Here is a 16606-nt window from a genome sequence, read left to right on the forward strand (position 1 = left end):
TAATATCAAAAAGGAGATATAACATTGGAATTGCTAATGTTTTCCTTTTTGGGAACTTGCATATACTTGCAGAGTTGAAGGAAGCAGTAAAATTCAGTGTCGACTAGGAAAGCAGCAACAACAGATAAGAAATGCAGTCAGAATACCAAACAATGTGAAACACTCTCCACCAAAAGAAAAAATTTCTCCAGAATTGCCTATGGATGAGATTGAAAGAGGTAAGACCGAATCACATACTATATAATGTGTGTTTGTGACTATTTCAAGTAAAAGCTTTAGTTGTAACTTGAAATAGCAGAACTTTTATTTATTGTATTTCATTTAATTCAGCTCTGTTCAAAGTCTGGCTTATTTTTTCCCAACCCTGATAAGTTCATGTTAGATGTAAATTTTAAGATGCATCCTTTGATACTCAACTTATACCACCCCACAGTTTTCTTAGCCTCCAAACTGTTGTATGAGAGCCAACGTGATTATGTGATTATATTATAAATGGGGAGAGACATGCAGTTTCCTTTTTTCAAGAAGTAATGCTAAATACCCATCCCTTGTTTGTAGAACATCTTCTTATCTGGGTTCTGGTTCTATTTCAAGGCTGAAGATGATTAAGATGTCACTAGGAGGGCAACAATAGATAAATGAGATATAATCTCAGTCAAAAGCAAATAAACCAGAGCAGTGAACAGATTTTTTCAATTGTTACCCTCTTCTCAGCCATTAAGCAATAGTGTGTTTCATCTCTCTCCTCAGTGTGTTAACAGTTCTATTTACCCAGAACAGGAAAACATTCTTTTCACTTTTCTCCAGCTTATATACTTTGCTTTGCTTGACTTTGGTCTAAATATGATAATATTATGCCCTCCCCACCCCCTACTCCTCATTTGCCACGGTGGGGTCAAACTCCTGATTAGTCTCCACCTTCTATAATTCTTGCTCCCAGGCCATGCAGAGTTGGAAAGGCAAAAAGCTCAGAACTTTTGGTTCCGCTGGGAATCCTGAATTTGAGATTTATCAAGAGCAAGGACAACAGAAACAAGTGTCCTAACAGGTTTGGTTATTTGAATTCTACCCAACCCAAGCTTCATCAAGACAAAATTAGGGGAACCAGATGGAAGGGACAGAGAAATATTTCTTATCTTCTCTTCTTATTTACAGGGTTGGTCAAAATGAGCCTTCTTGTTACCAAGCAGGGTGAGGCTAAAAGTGTTTTGAAACTGCACCCCACCCCACCCCAACAATTTTCTTAGTTATTTGCACTGCCTCTCCTTTCATTGCTCCTAATCTAGGCATTTCAACCTGCTCTGTACTTGAAGTCTGGACAGGGAAGACCTTGGTGAAACAATAAATCAAACCAGCCAGTTGGAAGATAAGCAAATTCTTCTTAAATTCATAGAAGGTGCTTTTTTTTTTTCCCACATGTATTCAGCTTATAAGATGCAGGATGATCATAGGTGGTTTTTTCAGAAGTTTGAGTAAAATGTAGTTTGTAGGGTAGAAAACTGGATGTTCATTCAATCAATCAACAAACATTAATATGTGTCTACTATGTACCGGGCGCTGTGCTAAGTGCTGGGAATACAAAAAGAGGCAAAAGGTAACCTTCCCTCAAGGGACTATCTAATTTTCCAATCTAATGGAGGAGGGAACATACTAACAAAATATATATATATATAAAAGCAAGCTATGTCCAGGATTAATAGGAACTATTAAAAGTAGAAAGGCACTGAAATTAAGATTAATTAAAAAGTAAATGCCTGTTATACATTCAGCCAAAATATAAGAAATAGCCCCTTTGGATTTTGTAGTGTAGCTGTAGAAATGATATATAGCTAGGAAAACTAGCAAATGGTGAAAGAGAAATACACACACACACACACACACACACACACACACACACACAAACTAAATTTCATAGCAGAAACTAAATACTGAGGGATGAATGTACAATGAAAGCACAGCTAAGTTACAGTGTATGACCCTAAGGCACCTAAAGAATTACAACATAAAACAAATTTATTTTCAAAACATGATTTTGATGGGAGTTTCTGCTACAGATGGTACTAGATGGTAATCTCTGTGAGGAATGGAAATTTCTTAGCTAAACTTTTCTTAACTAAACTAAATATTTTTCTTAATGGTTAGCACAATGGTCTACATATAGTTACTCCTAAATAATTATTGATTCTCCTAGTCAATTTTGTTATAAAAAAGAATTTGAAATTTAGAAGAAATGTCTAACTACACTCAGTTTTCCCTGCTTTGACTATTATGAAATGGTTGGCATGTGGTAGGTGCTTAATAAGTATTTGGTCATTGAATTGAATTTCTGTTTCCTGTAACTTCCATATACAACAGATTTCCTTATTTATTTCAGCCTTCCGAGAGATATAGCTATTAACAATTCATGAACTTTTTAGGTGATTCAATTGAAATTTATAATCACTGCTAGTTTGCTTCTGTGCACTGTTTATGTTCTTTGACCTGGAAATCTACTGTATATTTCTACAACAATATCATTTATGCATTTCCTTTTGTCCTCATATGAAGTCATGTCCATTTCCTTGTATTAAAACTTTCTATTGATTTTGTTTAGTATCTAAGCTCTGTATATGGAGAAATAAACATCCAAAGCCAAAAAGTATTGTCCCAAACCTTCTTCCATGTTAATTTTTTTCTGGGAAATGAAGAACCATAGTGTACCACTCCTATCATTGTTCTTATTTCAATCTTATGCCTATCTAATTTTACAATTTCATTGGGAAATGTTTCTCTCCTTTATTCATTCTATTTCAATTGAATGTTTTTCCATACATACATACATAGGGTGCCTACAGATGCAATAAACAAGAGAACCTGAATGAGTCTTTAGTTTTCCCTGGAATTACATCAAAAAGGAAGTTATCTGACTGAAGATCACTTTAGATTTAGTTTCATTTTTTTCTCCATCAAGAATTTCTTTTAATTCTTACTGTATCCCTGTAGTTTTTAGTGAGTTATTTTCTCCTTCATTTATACAATACTTGGCATTGTGAAGGCAGTAACTATCTGGTATAATAAAGGGAGTTCTAGTGGAAATTTTAAATTTAGATCATGTTTTATGTGATTCAAGCATATTTTCGAAATATATTTAAGAGATATTCTTAGAACAGAATGATCTTGTGCAGTGATGGTCAAACTACAGCCCGTGGGCCAGATGCGGCCTCCTGAAATGTTCTATCTAGCCCTGCGACATTATTCCTAATCTGACAAATACAATGAGTAGGATATAATACAATGAAACTTTGAAAGAGTTGCCTTAGAAACAGACTGACAGATGAGCATTTCCTTTCCTTTGGCCCCCTCTTTAAAAAGTTTGTCCATCATTGCAAAAAGCCTTCAACTTGGAATTGCTATCATGATCTAGCTTTCTAACCTAAGGCAAGTACTTCATTCAGTTTCTATAGGTGAAAAATGAAGGCATTCTACTAGATAGGATAATCTCCAAGATTTCTTAGTGCATGAATATTTTATGGATCTTTGATCTCTGCTGTGCTCATAACACAATGTCCTAGGTTGTTTGTGAAAAGCAAAAGAACTGAAAGATGGCCACTGTTCTCAAGAAGCTTTAGTTGTAGAGTTGAACATAAGCATATAACACTTAAAAGAAATTAAGGCAAAATGTGTCCCCTGTTGATGCTTATCTATTGAGAAATGGATGAACAAGTTATGGTATATGATCATGATGGAATACTATTGTAATATAAGAAATGAGGAAGAAGATAGTTTCAGAAAAAAATTGAGACTTGTATGAAACAATCTAAAGTAAGTGAACAGAACCAGATCAGTGTATACAGTAATAGCAATATGTAATAATAATCATCTGTGAGAAACTTAAGTACATCAATGCAATTATCCATGACAATTCCAAAGGACTTAGATGAAAAATGCTATCTACTTCTAAAGGGAGAAATGATACACTCTGAGTACAGATCGAAGCATATTTTTTTTACTTTATTTTTCTTGCAACATATCTGCTATAGAAATATATTTTATATGACCTCACAAATATAATGGGTATTACATTGCTTGCATTTTCACTGGGTTGGGGAGGGGTTGGAAGAAGGGAGAGAATTCATAACTTGAAAATTTTTAAACAAATGCTAAAAATAAACAATTTTTTAATGATAAAAAAATTTTTAAGTTGGCTTGCCTTATTGAAAATAACATATTTGGGGGCTATGATGTGGTTCAGTGGATTGAGAGCCAGGCCTAGAGATAGGAGGACCTGAGTTCAAATGTGACCTCAGACACTTCCTAGTTGTGTGACCTTAGGCAAGTCACTTAACCCCCATTGCCTAACTCTTACTGTCCTTTGGACAGGAGAAGGTAAGGTTTTAAAATTTAAAAAAGAAGGAAAGAAAATAATATATCCTGTTTTTAATTAAATCCTTATGTCTGTTGTTCAGATTGTTTGTTATGTTTTTTAAAATAATTAGTTTGTTACATTAAAACTCCCAGATATCTCCCTTTTTACTTCCCCTCCCCACATTAGAGAAGGTGTCATTTGACAAAAAAATATATGTGTATATAAAACTATGTCATGTATGTTTCTATTTATCAGTTCTTTCTCTGGAAGTGGATATAAAAAAGTTATTCTCCAAGTAATACTTTTGTTACTATATATAACATTCTTTTGGTTCTCTTCATTTCACTCTTCATAATTTCATGTCTTTTCATATTTTTTTTTAATTAACCTGCTTGCCTTTCCTTACGGTGCAGTAGTAATTCATCACAGTCATATACCACAACTTATTTGGGTATTCCTCAATTGATGGGCATCCCCTCAATTTCCTGTTCTTTACCACCATAAAGAGAACTGCTACAAATATTTTAGAACACATAGGTTCTTTTTCTTTATCCCTGATCACATAGGAAATAAATCTAATAGTAGTATTGCTGGGTCAAAAGATATACATAGTTTTATGTACTATATACTAAATACATTGAGCATAATTCCAGATTGCCATTCAAAATGGTTGAATCAGCTCATAGTTCCACCAACAGTGTAGTAGTATCCCCATTTCTCTTCATCCCCTAAACATTTGTCATTGTGCTCTTTTATCATTTTAGCCAGTCTGTTATGTGTGAGGTGATAATACTATAGGATTTATGGATAGGAGAAGAATTTATGAATAAACAAGAAATAGAAAGCATGAAATATAAAATGGAAAAATTTGAATACATTAAATTAAAAAAGGTTTGTACAAATAAAATTAATATAGCCAAGATTATAATGAAAGCAGAAACTTGGAGGAAAATTATGTAGATAGTTTCTTGGATAGAGGTCTCATAGTTAAAATATATAGAAAACTTAGTCAAATTTATAAGACTACGAGCCGTTCTCCAATTAATAAATGGACAAAAGGATATGAACAGTGTTTGGATAAAGAAATCAAAGCCATATATAATTAAATAAAAATGTTCAAAATCATTATTGGTTAGAGAAATGCAAATCAAAACAACTCAGATATCACTTACTCTGTTTTATATAAAATGAGTTAACAGGGGGCAGCTGGGTAGCTCAGTGGATTGAGAGCCAGGCCTAGAGATGGGAGGTCCTGGGTTCAAATCCGGCCTCAGACACTTCCCAGCTGTGTGACCCTGGGCAAGTCACTTGACCCCCATTGCCTACCCTTACCACTCTTCCACCTATAAGTCAATAGACAGAAGTTAAGGGTTTAAAATTTAAAAAAATTAAAAAAAAAATGAGTTAACATTTTAATGTAAACACACATTTATGCTCTGTGGAATATAGATTTCTATACTGGTCATAGTCCATGCCAATTTATAATTTTGGTTATCCTAATTGATATTCAAAGGAGGCTTTTGCTTATAGAATACTTTGTGTCCTATTAATGTATGATCTTACCTTTGCTTCATCAATAGTTTCATAGCTACTTCTTTTAAATTTTCATTAGCTCTCAACTGAAATTTGTTGATTCATTTCTTGTTTTATTTTCAGAACTGAAGGCAGAAGCAAGTATAATGGACCAGATGACTAGTTCTGATAGCTCTTCAGAATCCCAAAGTTCTTCATCTTCAAGTAGTGAAGATGATTCTAGTGATTCAGAAGACGAAGGGTACAAACACTCTCATTCTAATTCAGTAAAATTTGTGCCAGTCCATCAAACCTCATCTGCTGAACCACAACAATGGATGCCTGATACAGAGGCCATGCAGAACAGATCTCACAGTGGAAGTGGCCTTCTGATCAATACATTAAGTAAGTTCATTAAACAAAAGAATAAAGGGAAAATATACCAGGATATCTGGTAAACCAACATGATTATGGTAGAAAGCCCACATTAAATGGATCTGCTTTCATGTTTTTTGGGGAGGTACAAAATGTTACTTTTTGTTTTCCTGTTTTATGTAGTTGTGTTGCTATATGCTAATTCATATTGAATAAAAAAGCAAATAGGAGTAGATCAAATTGGTGAAATCCAAATAAATTGAAAGAAGTCAGAGAATCACAAATAAGAGAGAAAGGAGAGTTCTCTGGGAACTGAGGATTAGACTGAATCTTGCCAGAGGTTCAGGAAAGCCAGGCTTCAGATACCATTCTCTCTGAACTGGGAATAATTGGTGTCAGAGACCAGAGAGCATTACTTCTCCTTTGGGTCACCAAGGTAGTACAGGAAAGTTCTATTTGGAAAAGGTTAAAAAAAAAAAAAAAGAATGGAGCTAGAAAGAGAATGAAGATTTCTTTTTTTTCTCTTTAATCTTAGCTTTATTTGTGCAAAAACTCTTACATTTTATATAAAGAGTTATTAATTTTATCTTCTATGACCTCTAATTTTTAAGTTCCTATTTTATTTTATTTTTATTTTTAAAATGTATTTTACTTTTAAAAATATTTTTCCATGTTTCCATGATTCATTTTCTTTCCCTCCCCTTTTTCCTCCCCCTTCCTGAATCCAATAAGCACTTCCACTGGTTTATACAAATGTTATCACTTATACCTATTTCCATATTATTCATTTTTGCAACAGACCAGTCTTTTAAAACCAAAACCCACCAATCATATATCCTTATAAACAAATTATATGTACTTTGTTTTACTTCTGTGTTTCTACTCCCATAGTTCTTTCTCTTGATGTGGATAGTATTCTTCCTCATAAGTCCCTTGGGATCGACTTGCAGTAGCTAAGTCCATTACATTGGTTTGTTCCACAGTGTTCACTTTCTGTGTACAATGTTTTCTTGGTTCTGCTCATTTCACTCTGAATCAGTTCCTGGATGTTCTTCTAGTTCATATAGAAATCCCCCGGTTCATCATTCTGTATAGCACAGTAGTATTCCATAACCATCTTATATTGCAGTTTGTTCAGCCATTCCCCAAACAAGGGACACCCCCATTTTCCAATCTTTTGCCACCACAAAGAGCGCAGCTATGAATATTTTTGTACAAACATTTTTCATTATTTCTTTAGGGTACAAACCTAGTAGTGGTATTGCTGGATCAAAGGGTATGAGAGAATGAAGATTTCTGATAAACTTGGGGAAAGGGAACCTGATGAAATGTTTCATATTTAGGTATATTAATGCAGGATTAGACCATTGAACAGAACTCTCCTTTGTGAGACAGAGTTGGACTGTTTACTTTCCTTTTATATAGTGTTTTGTATTCTTATAAATCTTTCAAATTATAAAAAGTAGTTTTTAGGAACTCTTAGGGCAACCAGCCTAAGCATATTATGTCACCAGAAGGACTATTAAGAAGGTTATTTGGGTGAGAATGAATATCATAGAGGCAATTTGGCTTATGGTAAGTTCAGTCCAGCCCTCCCTGTCTTCCATTGTTTTTCAGAGTTTTGAATGTAATGGCCTAGATTTTAGTTATTTAATAAACATTTATTAAGGGCTTACTATGTGCCAGGTGCTGTGCTCAGTGCTGGATGACTGAAAGTTAGTGAAGGAGGTGTTAGAGAGAAAAATCTTCTGACAGAAGAGGAGATTTAATGATATTTTGAAGGAGGAGAGTTGAGAAAGTTGTGTTTGTGATTACCAACACTTTTCTTTGCTAGAGAGAAAGAGGAGAGGTCTGGGGCCAACAAAAACCAAATTTTCATTTCTCTTCTCAAAACAAACTTTTCATGAAAGACAGATTGAGTGGTTTGGTTTAGGTGTTTGCTTTTCTGATCAAAAAAATTTAAATTAACACCTGATAATCCCACCAGTTAGAAATGTATTTGTATTAACAAGAAATCATGGCTTGGATGAACATTCTTTTAAGATCTTTGATATCACGATGGTAAATACCTTTGAAGAACATACATCTCCCTAATTTTATGCCTTGCCTAACGTTTATTATCAGTCTTTGGACAGTTGTTTCTGCTGTTAAATCTTCTGAGCGATCTTGGATGTTCTTAATGTATGAATGAGAAACATCTTATTGAAATAGAGCTTTTAAGGTACCTTTTTAAAAAATATTTTCTACTGACGTTTTCTGTTTCATAGTATCCCCAAGTATCCCTCTCCATTCCATTTCCCCAAAACCTTCTCAAATGACAAACAGTATTTTTTTGGGGGGAGAGGAAACAATACTGCAGCTGATTAATACATTGAGAAAATTCAAAAACATGTAATACCTGTGAACCTCCCACCCTCACGGAGGGATAGGTTGGATAATGTCTCATATCTCTTCATTTGAGTCCTTTTGGATCTTTATAATTTTGTTGCATTTATTTTTGATTTTTGATTTCATTGTTCTTTTGATTTATATTGTTATAGGTACTATATATTGTGTTCTTGGCTTTGCTAACTTCACTCTGCACCAGTTCACTTTTGGATCTTAACATGCTTCATATACATAATTTCTTACAGCACAGTAGGGTTTTCTGTTCTTGAAAATAAATTATGAAGTATAAGTATAACTGGTTCTTTAAAATCCTGATAGAACATGTATCAAAGTGGCTAACATGACTGAAGTGAAAAATGATAAATACTAGAGGAGATGTGGGAAAATAGATGCACTAATGTACTGATGGTAAAGTTGTGAACTAGCCCAACTATTCTAGAGAACAATTTGAAACTATGCCTAAAACCATGCATATCTTTTGACCCAGGATTACCACTACTAGATCTACAATTCAAAACATTAAAGAAAAAGGACCTATATGTACAAAAATATTTATAGCAGCTCTTTTTGTTGTGACAAAGAATTAGAAATTGAGATGTCTAACAGTTGGGCAATGTCTGTATAAGTTGTGGCATATGATTATGATGTAATATGCTTTAAGAAATAATTAAGCAGCTGGGTGGCTCAGTAGATTGAGATCCAGGCCTAGAGATGGGAGGTCCTAGGTTCAAATATGATCTCAGACACTTCCTAGCTGTGTGACCCTGGGCAAGTCACTTGACCCCCATTGCCTAGCTCTTACCTCTCTTCTGCCTTGGAACCAATACACAGTATTGATTCTAGGACAGAAGGTAAGGTTTTAAAAAGAAAAAGAAATAATGAAGGGGATGGTGACAGAAAAAACAACCTGGGAAGACTGGTATGAACTGATGCAAAGTAGAATGAGCAGAAGAACAATAACAACAATATTATCATGATAACGCAACTGTGAAAGATTTAGCTACTCTGATCAATACAATAAACCAAGTCATTACTAAGGGATTCCTGATGAAAAAAATGCTATCCATAGGGCTGCTAGGTGGCTCAGTGGATTGAGAGTCAGGCCCAAGGATAGGAGGTCCTGGGATCAAATGTGACATTAGGCATTTCCTATGTGACCCTAGTCAACTCACTTAACTTCTGTTGACTAGCACTTACTGCTCTTCTGCCTTGAAACAATACCTAGTATTGATTCCAAGAGAGAAGGTAAGGGTTTTAAAAAAAAAGTCATTCTCCAGAGGAAAAAAATGGCAAACTCTGAATACAGATTGAAGAATATTTTTCCACCTTTTCTTTTGCCTTTTTCTTTTTTGAGAGGTCAAAGTGGCTACAATAAAAATATATTTAGCATCATTTCACATATATAATGGGTATTATATTTCTTGCCTTCTTTGTGGGTAGAAGAGAGGCTGTATTGGGTGGGGAGAGAATTTTGAACTCAGAATTTAAAAATGAGTGTCAAAGAAAATGATAGCTTGAGAGAATTCTCATATTAGTTGATCAGGTCCAGGGTTTTCCCCCTTCCTTCCTACTCTCTTTGGTAGTTCCTTTATAATTAGATTCATTTTGTTTTCTGAGATTAGGTTACCCAAGATCTCTATCTGTTCTTCTGTTAGTTTGATTTTTAAATTTTTGTATTTTTGAAGGTATTTCTGTATTCTGTGTTCTCAAATTTGTATTTAGTATGTAATTATATTTAACATGCTTAGATTATTCTTTTTCTTCTGGTTTTATGATGATTTCATCTTGCTTGTTTGATGTTTTATCTATTTGATTTTCTGTCCTCTATATTTTAATCAGATTAGCTAAGGGTTTATTAATTTTATTAGTCTTTTAAAAAACAGCTTTTAGTTTTAAATAAAACAAATGATAAATATAATTTCTTTTTTTTGGTTTCCAATTTATCTATTTTCCTTCTAATTTGTAATATCTCTTCTTTTGTACTTATTTTAGGTTTATTTATTTTTGATTCTCTAATTTAAAAAATGTAATTTATTAATCTTCTATTTTATTAATGTATAATTTATAAAGATGTGATTTTTCCTCTGAGGATCATTTTAGCTGCATTCCAGAAATTTTGGTATGTTATTCATCAATATCACTTTCTTTTACATAGTTATTGTTTCTATAAATTGTTCTTTGGCTCACTCATTATTTAAGTCTGCATTTGTCTATATATTTTCTTTGTGGTCCCTCAGCCAATTACTATTCTTATTGTATTATGATCTGTATGGGATGTTTTGAATGTTTCTGCCTTCTTACATTTGTTTGCAATATATCTGTGCCCTAATAAGATGGTCAGCTTTTACAAAAGTTCCACATGGTACAGAGAAATACATATATTCTTTTGTTGTCACTTTTATTTCTTCCCTTTTTTTCCTCTTTCAGGTTTATTCCTCTTTTGTCTTTTCCCCTTCACTAGTCTGTTCATCAGGTTTTTAAAAAATTTCATTTCTTGCATCCCTTATCAAAAATGATTTATTTCACTTGCTTGATTATACATCTTCTCTTTCAGTTTACTCTATACCCTCATTCTCTGATTCATGAGTCCTGCTCATCTGGTCTTTCTCTTTTCTCTGTATTCCTTATACAATCAAAGCTTTCTAATCTATTCAAGGCTCTCTCTTCTATGTGCTTTCTGCTACTGTCTTGTAGAGTTTACCCCATGGATTTCCCTTTTCTGTTGTGCCTTACTTTCAGAACAATATCAGTTAAGGTATCAGAGAGGATACTGCCCCATGGTAGGGCATCTCCTCCCCAACTCCTCACTGATCTCTACTCTTTCTTGTGTCCCCCCCTCCACATTTGCCTGGAAATCTTCACCCTTTTATATACCCTCTTGGGCTGTAATGTAGTCTCACAAAAGGTGAATTCACCTGTAAAAAATATGTTGCTAGGTTCTATCCTTAATACCTCCTGTTCACCTTTTTATTGTTACCACGATCAGATTTCTGCCTTCACTTCTGTCTCTTTGTGTACATTTAGAAAGAAATTTCTTAATGATCTCTTTGTCATCACTTTATTGCTAATACAATATTTGTCTGTTGCATTTATTTAATCCTCCTTCATTTCTGTTGTTTAGGATGCTGAAACGGCAAACAATTTCCATTCTGATTTTCTTTCTAAAATATTTCAAATTTTTTTAGTTATTAAATGTCTTATCTTTTGTCCTATATAGTTAGGCTCAACTTTGCAGCAGAGGTCACTCTGAGCTGCATCCTGAGCGTCAATGCTCTTCAGAGCACATTATTCCATTTCTTCCTTTTTCGAATGGTATGGAATAGTTTTGTATTACTTGAATGTTTTTTCCTTTGTATTTTAAATTCTTTCTCCTCATGGCTTGTTTCTGAATTCAATTGTTAAATTGTCTTGGGAGTTTGTAGCCTTATATTTTTTTCTGGAAATGATCTGTGAATTCTTTCTTTTGGAATTTTACTTTCTATATTCAGAAGTTCTAGGCAATCTTTTTCTATTATTCCCTTCATTAAGATGTTAAGATTTTTTGTCCTGTCATTTTCTTATGGGAGAGCTATGATCCTTAGGTTGTCTGTGAATCCTGTTTTCAAAATCTATATGCTTTACTTTCATAGTAAACATGCTTTTCTTTTTCTTTTCTGTTTTTTGCTTTTCTTCTAGGTTATCTTTCACTTCTGCATATTTAGATTCCCAATCTGTTGTTTTTTCTTGTTTCTTTGGTGAGGCTCACCACTGCAGATTCAAGTTTTTCTATTATTTTTGTTGTGCAAGACATAAATTCTACTCTTGTGATTACCATGTATCTTTTAAACTACCTGGAAACTGTGAGTTGTATTTCTAGATTCTCCCCAAATTCTACATGGTTCTCTCTCTCATCAGTTGTTGGATCATTTTCCCTTTGTTTTGCAGTATTTATTCATAGATTCCTGAACTCATTAACTGGATATGAAGGTCACTTTTTCTTTTGTTACCATTTTCTGTGATCATTTATTTTTTTATGTACAAGGTCTTTTGAGATTTCTACTTCCCAGAATCTTTGGCATTTTTTATCTTTCCCCCACCCCCATTTTACTTACCACTCACTTCTCACTCCCTGCTCTGTGATTGTAGTCTTCCTGAGGACTGAATCTCAAAGTGCTTTAAACCCCTTCCACCCTGGGCCAACATCTCTGCCCCAAATGACTTTTGGGTGGTCAGAACTGTTAGGTGCCCTTCCCTCAGGCTTAGTGGGAATGCTATACAACTTCCCACGTGCACGATGTCCTCTTTTGGGGATCTGCTCCACTCCTTCTGTTCCTTAGTTCTGTGGCCCAGCCCCAAGCATTTCAGAGCCTGCTTTTCCTGGCACCAGTAATTCAGGGCTACTGTTGCTCAGAGCTTTGCAGAATTTATGCTTCTAGTTGCAGCCCTGGCACACTTTTGCTCTTGAAGGACAGTGGAGAAAACTTCCACAGCTTGAAGCTAGGGGCACTATAGCATTGGAAAGAAGGAGGGGGTACTAGGATATAGGAGTGGGTTTTGATGTAAACTTGTGCAGTATGCTTAGGTCTACTAGTGTAGCCTCAGTATTGATAGCAGGAAAAGTGGGGATGGGAGTGCTGAGTAAGTGCAGGGTCAGTAAGCATCAGTTCTTGTGTTTTGGGATTTCCTTACATCCTTCATTATTTATTACAGCAAAATAGTTTTCCATCATAATCATATTCCACAGCTTGTTCAACCACTCCTTAATTGATGGGCATCCTCTCAGTTTCCAATTCTTTGCTCCCACCTAAAAAGAGGTGCTATAACTTTTTTAAAATGAATGAATAATTTTCTCTTTTTCTGATCTCTTCGGAGTATAAACCTAGTAGCAGTATTGTTGAGAAAGAGCTTTTGGGACGGAGTTCCAAATTGCTTTCCAGAATGGTTGAACTACATTAGTGTACCTATTTTCCTAAACTGCCTTCAGCATTTGTCCTTTTATTTTTTCTATCATCTTAGCCAATCTGTTTGGTGTTAAGTAGACCCTCAGAGTTGCTTTAATTTACTTTTCTCTAATTATTAGTGATTTAGAGCATTGTTTAATATAAATATTGATAACATTGATTTCTTCTGTTAACTTAGAAAAAACGCAGAACTATTAAATAGTCATAAAACCACTCTTTAATCAAGGGAAAGGGGGATGAGGGCTACTAGGCCTCTTATGCAGAGCTGCGCCTTGTGCAGAGTCTAAAGGAACACTGCTTCGCTCTGCTCCCTGATCCCTCTGGGACTGACACCCTGCTAGATGACCACTCCTCAGAACAAAGGAAATTGGGGAAATTATATACCATTTGGGAAGATCCAGGGGCTGGGAGAGATGATTGACATTATACTGACCGGACACCATCCAGCTAGAGAAAGGGATCATAGCTAGAGGCTAGGGTGTAGGGGAAAGGGACTGCTTACACAATGGATACTAAAGGATGGTCCCTGCCCAGGTAGTCTTCCTGGGCAGGGTCTCTGATACCGTGGGCAAGACTACCTAGGACAAAAGGGTATTTAGCATTTACCCTAGGGTCCATTATTCAGTCTGCAACTGCTAGCCTGAGATATTCCCTTCAGGGTGGATTCTCATGGGAACAGGAAACAACAAGCACAAGCTTTGGGGGTCTCCAACCTACAAACTATTTCTAAACTTGGGGTGCATCACACCTCACTAAGCTACAAGTTTGGGAACTCTAGATTCCATGTTGACACTTCCTCTGAAAACTACACATCATTATCTAATCTAATTCATTGCATTCCAATATATATTAAGTGCCTACTTTGTGCCAGGCACAGTGCTAATCAAGGGGGATACAAAAAAAGAGAGTTGCTATCCTCAAAAAGCAAATCTAAAGGAGGAAATAACAAGGAGGCAGGAAAATGGGAAGGGGAAAACATTACATGAGATACCTAGCATAAGGACATCTTTTTCAATCAGGACAGCAGATGCAAAGTTTAGTAAGCAGAGAGAGAGTTCAATTTCTGCCTTTTATAAAAGAAGGCACTGGGAGGAGTTTGGTACACCAACCTGCAGCCTTCTAATCAGGAGGAAGAGGAGGCGAGGAAGCAGTTTCAGTTATGGCTTGAGTTAGTAACCTGGTGGTGAGTTTAGAAGTGATTGATTTATCCTGGGAGGAACAGCTTGTTCCTAGGACTTGAGAAAATGTGGGGTAGCAAATGCAAAATGAAGTGCACTTCACTTGATCATTATAAATTAAGGAATACTTATTACTTTTATTAATTTGGATCAGTTCCCTATATATTTGAAAAATGAAACCTTTATCAGAGAAACTTGCTGCAAAGTTTCCCTTCACCTTCCAGCTTTACTTCTAATTTTGATTGCATTGGTTTTGTTTGTGCAAAAGCTTCTTAATTCTGGGTGGGTCTTTTGTTCCTTTGTTTGTTTTTGTTTTTAACCTCTCATGAATCTTTGTGTCTCATGAACTCTTCCCCTTTCCCTAGACTAACAGGTAATTTCTTCCATGCTCCACTAAATTACTTAGGATATTATTCTTTATATTTAAACCATATACCCATTGTGAATGCTGGTCTATACCTAGTTTCTGCCATACTACTTTCCAGTTTTTGCAATAGTTTTTGTCTAATAGCGAGTTTTTGTCCCAGTAGCTGGGATCTCCGGGTTTATCAAACACTAGGTTTCTGTGGTTTTTTCCTTCTATATTGTGTGCTTAATCTGTTGCATTGATCCACCACTTTATTTCTTATCCAGAGCCAAATTCTTGTGATGAGTACAGCTCTATAGTATAGTTTAAAATCTGGTACTGCAAAGCCTCCTTTTTATGTCTTTTTTCTTCATTGATTCTCTTGATATTCATGATTTTTTATTCTTGCAGATTAAGATGTTATTTTTTTTCTTCCTATGTAAAATAATTCATATATTGTTTGGTATGGCACTGAATCAGTAAATTAATAGAGGTAAATAATTTTTATTATATCAGTTCAGCCTACCCATGAATAATTATTTCTCTAATTATTTAAATCTGTCATTTGTTTTTGTGGGAAGCAATTGTAATTGTGTCCATATAGTTCTTGTGTATGTCTTGGCAGTTGGACTCCCAATTATTTTATACTGTCTATAATTATTTTAAGTTGAATTTTTTCCTATCTATTCCTGCTTAGTTTTATTGATAATATAAATGCTCATAATTTGAATGGGTTTAATTTATATCCCACAACTTTGCTTAAGTTGTTAATTGTTTTTGCTAATTTTTTAGCTGCCCCTCTAGGGTTCTCTAAACCATTGTATTGTTAACTTAGAAAAAACTATTAAATAATCAAGGGAAAGGGGGATGAGGGCTACCTGGCCTCTTGTGCAGAGTCTAAAGGAACACTGCTTCGCTCTGCTCCCTGATCCCCCTGGGAGTGACACCCTGCTAGATGACCACTCCTCAGAACAAAGGAAATTGGGGAACTTATATACCATTTGGGAAGATCCTGGGGCTGGGAGAGATGATTGACATTATACTGACCGGACACCATCCAGCTAGAGAAAGGGATCATAGCTAGAGGCTAGGGTGTAAGGGAAAGGGACTGCTTACACAATGGATACTAAAGGAATGGTCCCTGCCCAGGTGTGTCTTCCTGGGCAGGGTCTCTGATACCGTGGGCAAGACTACCTAGGACAAAAGGGTATTTAGCATTTACCCTGGGGTCCATTATTCAGTCTGCAACTGCTAGCCTGAAATTCATACCTCACTAAGCTACAAGTTTGGGAACTCTAGATTCTATGTCCATATCATCTGCAAAAAAGTGATAGTTTCCTCACTGCCTATACTTATTCTTTGTTTCTTTTTCTTGTCTTATTGCTATAACTATCATTTCTAGTACAATATTAAGCAATAATGACAATGAATATTCTTGTTTTATCCCTGATATTTTTGGGAAGACTTTTACTTTATCCCTATTATATATATATAATGCTTGCTCTTGATTTTAGCTATATAC

The 16606-nt window shown here is 35.1% G+C and overlaps 1 protein-coding gene across 1 annotated transcript in view; it reads left to right on the forward strand.

Moving 5' to 3' along the window:
• The window catches only part of EAF2 (ELL associated factor 2), a 74207-nt gene that overhangs the window by 40457 nt on the left and 17144 nt on the right, over positions 1-16606 (forward strand). The window contains exons 4-5 of the mRNA XM_044666745.1: positions 73-218; positions 6002-6262. Of these exons, the coding sequence (XP_044522680.1) occupies positions 73-218; positions 6002-6262 (407 nt within the window). The remainder of the gene's footprint in view (positions 1-72; positions 219-6001; positions 6263-16606) is intronic.

This window comes from Gracilinanus agilis, chromosome 3, assembly GCF_016433145.1.
Source record: "Gracilinanus agilis isolate LMUSP501 chromosome 3, AgileGrace, whole genome shotgun sequence".
Lineage (NCBI taxonomy): Eukaryota > Metazoa > Chordata > Mammalia > Didelphimorphia > Didelphidae > Gracilinanus > Gracilinanus agilis.